Below are 11,224 nucleotides of genomic sequence, written 5' to 3'. Positions count from 1 at the left end.
ACTCCATCCCTAAACCTAACCCTCAGTGGTGCATAAGAACATTGCACAAATTTGCCAAAACATAATATAGTTTTGTATGGTCATGAAAGTGTTTTGTTAATTTAAAATATAATATTTTTTTCAATATATTTTCCAAAATTTTTTTTTTAAATATAGATATACCATTACCATGCAGTAAAATTACTCATAAAATAAATGTTTGTACACAAATATGACATTTTAATTAAAAAATCAAAATATAATTTTTTTTTAAATAATAAACTAAAATAAAATAAAATAAGTGTTTGCATACAGAAGTGGCCAAACACTCCAATACAAGTATATAAACCTGATAATATCACAAAATCACATTAAATTCATACGAATTAGCCACCAATTTGCCAAAATGTTCATTTTAAGCAAAGATAACTACATTGTGATATAGATATACCATTACCATGATATAAAATTACTCATATTAAAGATTTTCTTTTGTGGATAGCTCATGTTCATTGCTGAAACATCTATTTGACGTTTACCAAATGCTAAAAGTTTTTTTATTGGCTGTTTGAACAACATTTAGCTTTTTTTGGTGCTACTTATAGTTTAGAATGTATATGAAGATGCTTAAAAAAATTGTTCACAAATATAAAACTTAAAACCCAGAAAATTTAAAGAATATAGAAAAAAATGCTAGTCCTGCCCCAAACCCACAACTGGTTAAGTGAAGTTTGTATTGTTTTATACAAACATATTACGATTCTGTTTGGTGCCACTAGTGGTGTGTAAATGCAAGGACATTTGAGAGTCTGAAGTGGTGTTTTTTTTTTTGTGCCGGATCGGATCAGAGTTTGTTGGTGCAGAGCAGTGAAAGACTCCCCGCCGCTCTCTCTATTCTGTCCACTCACAAGCTCAAGAGGAAGTGAGAGTGTTCATCCATTACTTTGACAAAGTCCCTGCCTATGTCTTGCTCTGCAGGGATCATTATTTTCCCATCTGTCTGTTAAGATGTTTGCAGTATTTCCAAGAGGCTTTTTGTCCTAGAGAAACCTTGGTGTGCTTAACATGTGAGGTCCGGATGGAAAACTGTCCCGGTACCCGTGATCACAGCTCTTTGACTGTATTTTCAATTGTCTAAAGCAGCATTAGTAGGACAATGTCTATAGTCACTCTTCAAGCTTTGCCAGTCAAGGTTGTAAATTAGGTCATTTCATGAACGTGACCCTGACAGCCGCTAGTTTTCCATGATTCTTAACAACGTAGGGAAACATGTGTCCAAGGAAACAGGCTCTATATCCGGAGTGAGCTGCCATTTCTCTCTTGCTTCATGTTGTGTGGCTTTTGTCGTCTGGAAGTGACTTAATATCAACTACTTCCTCTTCCCGAAGCTTGACGATTTTCCCACAGTTAGTGTGTGTTTGTTGTCTTTCCTCATATTGAGAAAACTGATGACCAACTGTTGTCTGGACAAATTGTGTCTGATATAGTGCATGTCTATGTTTATTTTCTTCCTAATGAATATTCACAGTGGTTCACTATTTTGTGTGTGTGTGTGTGTGTGTGTATATATATATATATATATATATATATATGGTCAGAATAAGTTGCAAAGTGGACCAGACTTTATGCTGATTGTCAAAACTATGCAACGTTACGACTCTAGTAGCAGCACATAATAGGCTACAAATCTCTAAAGAGTCGTTAATAATGATTGAAACCAAATCCCACTCATTCTATAAAAACCAAGGCCACAGAAGGGACCTTTTTAATACAACATAATTCAAATCTCTCCTGCTCTCCCAACTGGATTCATATCTGCTAAATAGAGACATAAGGAATACCGAAAGTACTCTAATGAAAAATATGCCTATATTAGTATCTGCCAGACCATCACCACCTTGCACAGCTCACACATAGTTGTTGTCGGGCCAGGAATGATATGTTTTCTTTTGCTTTCTCTGGGAGATTAATAGGTTTGAGTCGACAAACGGAGCTAATAAGAGTCCTTGATCTCTCCTCGAGCACCTGTGCTCCAGCCAACACAGTAAATCCAGTTATCACGATCGCTGAATCAACCCGGAGGAGGGTATAACGTAACGCAGCCGTAAACCTGATACCACAGCACTTAAAGGAACAGTTCACCTTCAAAAATTTAAATTTTCTGAGAATTTGCTGACCCTCTGACCACCCAAAATGTAGGTGAGTTTGTTTCTTCATCAGATCTGGAGAAATGTAGCATTCAATCACTTGTTCACCAATTAATTATCTGCACTGGATGGGTGCCGTCAGAATGAGAGTCCAAACAGCTGATAAAAACATCACGTAATAATCCACAAGTAATCTTGTGGCAAACCTGTGAAGTGAAAAGCTGTGTGTTTATAAGAAACAAACCCCATTATCAAGATGTTTTTAATTTCAAACCATTGCTTCCAATTGAAATATGAGTCCATAATGCATAATATTGCTTTCTCCATTGGAAAAGTCGTCTCGTCTGAATTAGGGCTTGAACGACTTCTGATTTTTTGAAGTCGACTTTTATGTGATGAAAGTCGGGTCGAAGTCGACTAGTCGCTGATGACGTCATTAACGAACAAAGAAGTCTGGGGCTGTGACAAAGACCTTGTGCACAGCTATGGCATATGACACAGCATGGCCAACTGGCTATTGCTCCTGTAACAGCTAATTTTTATCAGTTCTTTTGTCTTTGGGTCGTTATATTTCTCACAGATTTCTGCTCATTCTAAATCAGATACAGATAAAGCAGCACAGTAAAGATTACGTTCATATGAATGCATTAGTGAGAGCGATTGCGTGTGTGAATTAATTTTACCTGGCAGCGTCTCTCTACTAGTAGTGAAGCTGTGGAATTTAGTTATTAAGAAATATATGCTAGAACTATTCAGTTTCTAAGCTATTTTATTGAGAAATCACAGAACAGTGTTGACAATACATTTCCGCGCTGAATGATTCTGTGCACGCGCGATGTGTGCATAATGTACGTGCTACTGTATGTAGCCTATGTGTGTGCGTTACAGTGCAGCAGCGCATTAGATTAGAACGGCGATTAACTTACCTGTACAATAAGCTGTTTAAAATGTGCATTCTCCCGTTCAATTTCGAGCATCCAGTAATATAATCACACACGTCTTGTGGAGCGCTTTCAGAGTATGCATTTATTTGTCATTTGAACTGTTTGGAAACGGGGCGTAAATGTGGAAGTCCTTCAAAGATTTATTATCCTGTTGCGCCCTCTATAGTACCAGCGACTAGTCGACGTCAAGCTAAAAGCGTCATGGCAGAGCATTGAAGTCAACTAGTCGATTAGTCAGTGCAACCCCTAGTCTGAATCAGGAGCGAAATTTGCACAGATTAACCACCATTTACAAGCCAGCTCTAAACAAGTATGTTGCTGTATTTTGATGTGAGAGGACAACAGGAGATGGACTTGTTCACTGGAGGTAGAGTTATTATGGATTATGGACTATTTTTGTTGGATCATATTTTGGCTAGAATTGCCGGTTTGAAGTTGAAAACACCTTAATGATGGATTTGTTTCTTACAGTCACACAGCTTTTCACTTCACAAGATGTTAACTGCTGGACTGGAGTGGTGTGGATTACTTGTGGATTATTGTGATGTTTTTATCAGCTGTTTGGACTCTCATTCTGACGGCACCCATTCACTGCAGAGGAAGAAACACACTCATCTACGTTTTGGTTGGCCTGAGGGTGAATAGGGTAAACGTACCTATTAAACTCACTTCCATTTTTGAGATCAGATTACAAAAAGAAAAAAATATATATTATCCTACTTGATGTCTTAACCAATTGATGGGTTTGTTAATATATACCTCCTGTAATTTCAAGTCAATCAGACCATTGCACACTGAGATATGTGAGATAACACATATCTCCATGTGTTCACTCTGTCTGCCATTTTGAAAGCTGTCTAAAAACTTTCACCAAAAGAGGAGCCCCTTAAATGTGCGTTTTTTAGATGTTTAAGCCTTTATTTTGGGTAAATTTCACTACTTATTGTAAAATTAAGAGATTAATGTTCAGACTTTTGCATATTATAACCTAGAACTTGGATGTGGGAAATAATTACGTTAGATCCAAAAGATAGTTTTAGCAACATAGCGCAGATGCTACAGAACACAGTTAGCTGACTAGCTGTATAAGATTGTGTGCTACTGCTACGCTAATATATTACTTCACAGGCATTACTGGCTTGTACTTTTACATCCATAATATTATAAATTGATAGTTTATTGCTGGTCTGTGGTTTTACAGTGCTGTAATTATTAAAGATTTCATATTATTGTAAGGTGAGCTTAAAGGGTACACTACTATGAAAATCACACAGCTTCAGTGACATCAATAAGTAAAAGTATAATTTCATAGATATTGTTAATAATAGTTGTTCATATTAAAATATGTATGAACTTAATACATGACCTAGACTATTTATTTAGCAAAATCCTGTCATTTTAATAAATATTACATGAAATTTATTACAAATTGTTGCTGCTCCAATTAAGCTCAGTGTGCTCTCTTTAAGCTCTTCTACATTGAACGTCTGTGTAAATACTTCATAAACTTTAAATATTAACTGATGGTTGTCACTTTAAGTTAAGTTAATCGATTTTCTATAGATTCTGTCAACTCAAATCTGCAGACTGGCTCTGACCTTTGGCAACTACTGTGAACTTGTCCAGACTGTAAAGCAGTGGAAAAATGGGGCAAAAATTATGTAGTGTATTCCAGCCTTAAGAGACTATAGATAAGTTGACATCCGTTTAATAAGAGGCTTCATATTGAGGCTAGTTTCTGTGTTGAATTAAATGTTTTATTGGTTTGTTTTATTTGGTTTTTGAATGTTACTTAGCTGAACATGGACTAGTCTAGATGTTGCAATGTGCTTAAATGATACTTTATTATGAATATATAACCGATCAAATTGAATGCCTTGTTGCTTGATTTTAGTGTTCTGTTTTTTTTTTTGTGATTGACTTTGTACCTTCAAAAAAATATATTTTTACAATTATTATTTAAAAATGTTCCTTAAAATAAACAAGAATGTATAACAAAACATGATGTGAGCTTAATGGGAACAGGGGTGTGTTTAAAGGGTACAAACATGTACCCATTAAGCACAGCCAGACTTCCACATTTAACGTCCATGTAAATACTTCATAAACAGACTTTTAATATTAAGTGATGGTTGTCACTTTAAGTTAATCGATTTTCTATAGATTCTGTCAACTCAAATCTGCAGACTGGCTCTGACCTTTGGCAACTACTGTGAACTTGTCCAGACTGTAAAGCAGTGGAAAAATGGGGCAAAAATTATGTAGTGTATTCCAGCCTTAAGAGACTATAGATAAGTTGACATCCGTTTAATAAGAGGCTTCATATTGAGGCTAGTTTCTGTGTTGAATTAAATGTTTTATTGGTTTGTTTTATTTGGTTTTTGAATGTTACTTAGCTGAACATGGACTAGTCTAGATGTTGCAATGTGCTTAAATGATACTTTATTATGAATATATAACCGATCAAATTGAATGCCTTGTTGCTTGATTTTAGTGTTCTGTTTTTTTTTTTGTGATTGACTTTGTACCTTCAAAAAAATATATTTTTACAATTATTATTTAAAAATGTTCCTTAAAATAAACAAGAATGTATAACAAAACATGATGTGAGCTTAATGGGAACAGGGGTGTGTTTAAAGGGTACAAACATGTACCCATTAAGCACAGCCAGACTTTTTGAATTTAATGATGTATATCTTAAGTGAAATGCTTTTGTCATTTAAAATAAAATTAAATATTTTTGTGTGAGAGATTAATATTTTATTTTAACATAACTTTTTGTACTGAAACCAATATCTTGTGCACTAAAAATGTCTCAATGTAGATTTTGGTGAGCTTAATAGATACGTTTACCCTAAATGTTCAGAAATATATCATTTTTGGGTGAACTACTCCTTTAAATGGAACCAGGAATGAATTCCGGCTATTGGATGTCTGATAAACACATCTGATTCTCACTATGAAATGCTGAGGTAATAAATTTCGCGATAAATCAGCGTACCGAAGGGAACATTTGGTTTCCGTCACTCGAGGAACTTGAATAGTGTTATTATGTCAGAGTAACAGCGTAATGAGCTTAGATTTTGAGGTGATGAATGGAGCAATAGAGAAAGCCTATCTTCACTTTGCATATGTTTGACCTCAAGCCCATTTTTCATGTCGAAACTGTCCCCAGGGGTCCCCTCGCGAGTCTAAGTGGCGCAACATACAATACCCTCATCATGGGAAAATGCTTCCCCTGAGCACCAACACAAAAACTGCTGCTCTTTCAATGAGCTCACCAATTGTTGGAGTTTCTATACCGCGAATCGTATGAAAGTTGCTTACAGACAAATGAAATCCATTCCAGTGGATTGAACTCTTGCATGTTCTTTGACAGTGTTTAGCGGTTAGCATGTACAGGAGGAAGCCGCTCGAGTGTTTCTAGGTTGCGTATGCGATCTGTTTATGTAGGGTGACCTCTTAAAGGAAAGAAAATAAAGATCAGGGCAGCTGATTAGCCATGGGAACTTTTCTCGAAACAATGCTCCGGTTTCCTTCTCCGCGAGAGGCTGGTTCTCGCGCAGTCGTGAGCTCGGCACGCCGCTCACACACTCTGAAGGTTTCGGGTTTCTAGTCTTGAAGTAGTATCTGTTGTGCCTCCAGGTTTAAGCTCTTGCTCAAACAGTTTTCACTTGAGGAGACTGGAAAAGCACATTGGGTAATGCAAGCGTGCTGAAGTCTGGTAGCTAATGCCTGAGGATGTGGCATATTCTGTTTTCTATTTAGAAGAGATGACATAGACAGGGTTAATGCCATTGTAAAAGAATGCCATCTGGAGCTTTCCCTTCCATAAAAAGGCAGAACGTTTTCAGTTTGATGTGGAAAATGGTCTGGTATCTTCATTTCACATTTTGCTATTTGGGAGTCTTATTGTCAAAGTTATTCATTTTGACTGAAATCTAAAAGCAAAACCTTGAATTTCAATGTGGAAACATTATTTAACAATTATGTAATGTTTAAAATAATTTTTTTATATATTTATTTAATGTTTATATAAAATATAATAATTATTTATATTATATTATAACTTAAAATGTTAAAAAATATATTTAAAAGATCAAAAATAATATTATAATTCTATAAATATTACATATATTTGTATTGATTTAAATATAATTGTATTTTTATTAATATTATATTATATTATATTAAACTTCAAATGTTAAAAATATATTTAAAAGATCAAAACAAAAATAATTTAGGCATATTATAATTCTATAAATATGACATATATTTTTATTGATTTAAATATATTTTTATTTTAATTAATATTATATTATATTATATTGTTGATTGGCATCAAGTTGTGAGTTCATGTCTACATTATTACTACTGTATTTATGTTCAACTTACAGTACAAAACAGAACAATACAGTATTACTGTGATATTTAATTTAAACTTATATGCTCATGTCTGTTTGTTGTTTATCCAGCACTACGAAGGTGAGGTGACATAGAAGACATCCTGTACAGTCAGACTACAGGAAGCTGGAGATGAGGATTGTGGGATTGTGGAGGACTGGGCCATACAGTCCCCAGCTGGTCTTTCTGCTCCACTCGCTGCTGCCTCTTATACGGCCCAGTAATGCTGGAAACCAGAATATACCACGACTGCAGCTCTCTCATACAGGTCAGAACTCAGACTCTCACATACTGATTTGGCATTTATTTTCACAGAGACAATCAAAAGACAGCTGAAAAATAATGAAATCACTTCTGCAAAACAAATAGTTGCGCTCTCTGAGTGTCTTTCCTGTGGTAATCGGCAAATCTTCAGTTAAATCTTCTCTCTGAAGCTGCTTTCGCTTACTTCCGTTTAGCCGTGAGGACAACAGCAGGGTCAAGCTGTTTTAACAGACACAATGCAACAGGGGAAGAGTGCCATTAACCTCTGCTTCCTGAAAATCTACAAAGTTAATTAATCTACTGTATTTTGCCAGTCTTCTTTTAAGTTTTTTTTTTTTTTAATTAAAGAGTAATTTATTAATATAACATAATATTGCACTGTGTCCTACATAGTATTAAAATGTTTAATAATAATTATGTAATATTAGAACAACAGCAATGTGATAAAAGACATCACTGTAAATACTTGTTTATTTTTAACAGTGATGACTAAATTATAGAATTATTCTCCTACATATCGTAGTCCATTATTAGTGATTTGTAGAAACTTCAAAAATAAACAATTTAAAAATTAAATATTAATAAAAATGATCAAATATAATAACATTTATAAATGTAAAAATACCAATAATTCATAAACTTATGTTTATATATAAGTGTTTAATCATATATTTTATATACTTAAATACTTCTACACATAAATATTATGTAAATCATTACAATTTAAGTTAATTATTTATTCTTAAAAATATAAAAATATGATGAAAATAATTTTAAAAATAACTAATCAACTTTTTGAAAGATATATATATATATATATATGTAGAAACTTCAAAAGTAATAATAAAAAAAGAAAATTAACATAAAATATAATGAAATATTTAGTTATGTAAGATATACGCGTTGTATTACTTAAATGATTAAAAAGTAAGCTAATAATTTATTATCCCAAAAATATAAATTTTAAAATGAACATCAGCAGTTTCTTAAATCAAAATATGCTACATGTGATAACCAAACCCCCTTCCTTCAGCCACTCCCCATTTTTACATTAATAATAATGTAATAATAAAATAATGAAAAAGATTAATATAACGGAGTGTCTATTTTTGACGCAATCGACCCGAGTTCAAATCTGCCTTTTGCCGAACTCCATCGCTATTTGCACTTAGTGAAAATTGCATCTATCGCTAAGAAATAAGATTCTTATTAAAAGATTTTACCCAACAAAACAATTTACACCAAGAGAACAAGAAAACATAATCACTGATAAGGACGAAAAGATCCTGGGCCCACTTAAGCGATACTGCCAGCCACCCAGCGATACATCACCGGACTGCTCTGTGACTGTCTGTCTGGACACCCACACCACACAGTCTCATCCCCTGAGCCGTCTGCCATTATCAGCACATCACAGCCGCCACTGTTACTGACCCCTCAGAACCTCCCGGAACCTGCGGGATGTGGCCGCTTCCTCTCAGGAAGGTTCTGTATACGGTGGCGTCGGACAGAGCGCTGTACCTATAGTGTAAATGTGCTTCCCATTATCTTCAGGGCTGTTAATAGAATGTGTACATCATCTCAGGGGCGCCATGTATTTACGAGTGCAGGGCAGCAGACATGCAAAGGTTGGCAGCGAGATGCAAAAGCCAGACGTTATTCATTAATGGAGACAAGTCACTTGTTTTGCTTGCAGGTATCTTGAAGTCTAATTTGAAAGCCAACCTAAAGAAGACAGGAAATGAGAGCAAGTAAACAAAGAAGACTTTTGAAATAGCTGAATATGATGGTTTTTGTAGATGATCCAACTTACAATAAGCTAACAACCCTATAGTACTGTGTTGTATCTGTAGAAAGAATCAAATGAATGAGTGAATTGTTTTCTTGAACTTGCTGTAATATCTGTGCAACACTGACAACAAAATATGGAGAAGCTAATGCATCCTAGTATGATAAGGCTATTTTGAAAAGCTTAACAGCTCATTTGAATCAGTCATATGAACCATTTTAATGTGCCAACAGACTAAAACTCATAATATGTGAGAAGCCCGGTGCGTAATACAGTGCGACGCTAGTATTTTTTCATGCTACAATGTTTATTTATTGAAAAAATAATCTTGTTATGCTAAAATCTGAAAAATACAGCTGTAATTAATTTACACTATTGAAAAGTGTAGCTATTGCAGTAGCAAATGTGCTAATGTGTAGAGTTTTGTTTGATGAAAAAATAATAGCTGATCCAATAAAAATATGCTACCAACCCTATATTACTGTGTCATGCAGGCAAATTAATCAGTTTTTTGACACCAAACAGTAGTTGTTAATGTAGTAGCTAATGTTAACATTAACATATTAGGATATATATAGTAGCTGACATATGAACCATTCGAAAGAACAAATACGTTAGACTAGCATGATTTTGCTCAGCTATAAAACTTTGTGTGCAATACAGTGTGATGGTAGCATTTCGTCATGCTACAATGCTAACTGGTTGAAATGTAGCTTGTTACTGGAAAATTTGCACAAAAAAAACATGGTTATATTTTGCATGACTGAAAAATGCATTCTTAGATTCTTAGTTTATTTCCTTCAACATGTTGAACAGGAAGCTGATGCTTATCACAATATAGACAACAAATTTCATTTTATTTGAAAACAAAAGAAAATTCTGTTGTTACTTATTCACCCAACTGTCAATGCAACCAACTTTACAGGCATCTGATACACAGTGTCCCCCAAGGCTATATCTTAGGTCCTATGGCATTTAAGAATCAGAAGAATCAGAATCAGAAAGAGCTTTATTGCCAAGTATGTTTGCACATACAAGGAATTTGTTATAGTGTCACAAGCTACCAGTACACGGAGACAACAACAACACACAGATAATAAAAATGAGATGTGAATAAAATACACATGCATTAATATAAACCACAAAAAAAGAATAAATTGTATGTACAGGTGTGCTATAGATGGAATAGGAATAGAATAAAATAAAATAAGTTGTAGGGATGTACTAGGGTTTAGGGTGATAAATAAGTATAAGGTTATTGCACATACTGTACTTTAATTGCACAATGGGAGAACATTAACTGTTCATGAGGTAAATTGCCTGGGGAAAGAAACTGTTCTTGTGCCTGGCTGTCCTGGCATTCGGTGCTCTGTAACGCCGACCAGATGGCAAAAGTTCAAAAAGGAGATGGCTTGGATGTGATGGATCCAGAGTGATTTTCTGAGCCCTTTTCCTCACTCTGGATGTATACAGTTCTTGGAGGGTAGGCAGGGGGGCACCAATAATCCTTTCAGCAGTCCGAACCGTTCTCTGTAGTCTTCTGATGTCTGATTTTGTAGCTGAACCAAACCAGACAGTTATTGAAGTGCACAGAACAGACTCGATGACGGCTGAGTAGAACTGTTTCAGCAGCTCCTGTGGCAGGTTGAATTTCCTCAGCTGACGAAGGAAGTACAACCTCTGCTGGGCCTTTTTAA

At 34.8% G+C, this 11,224-nt stretch overlaps 1 protein-coding gene across 2 annotated transcripts in view; it reads left to right on the top strand.

Moving 5' to 3' along the window:
- Positions 1-11,224, top strand: part of LOC107691183 (semaphorin-3D-like) — an 89,001-nt gene that overhangs the window by 32,687 nt on the left and 45,090 nt on the right. For both annotated transcript variants that reach the window (XM_016489680.1, XM_016489681.1), the window contains one exon: positions 7,546-7,742. In XM_016489680.1, coding sequence (XP_016345166.1) covers positions 7,607-7,742 — 136 coding nt within the window. In that variant the 5' untranslated portion in view covers positions 7,546-7,606. The remainder of the gene's footprint in view (positions 1-7,545; positions 7,743-11,224) is intronic.

Source organism: Sinocyclocheilus anshuiensis, unplaced genomic scaffold, assembly GCF_001515605.1.
Source record: "Sinocyclocheilus anshuiensis isolate Anshui unplaced genomic scaffold, SAMN03320099.WGS_v1.1 scaffold338, whole genome shotgun sequence".
Taxonomy (NCBI): domain Eukaryota; kingdom Metazoa; phylum Chordata; class Actinopteri; order Cypriniformes; family Cyprinidae; genus Sinocyclocheilus; species Sinocyclocheilus anshuiensis.
This window is presented reverse-complemented; position numbering and strand designations above follow the sequence as displayed.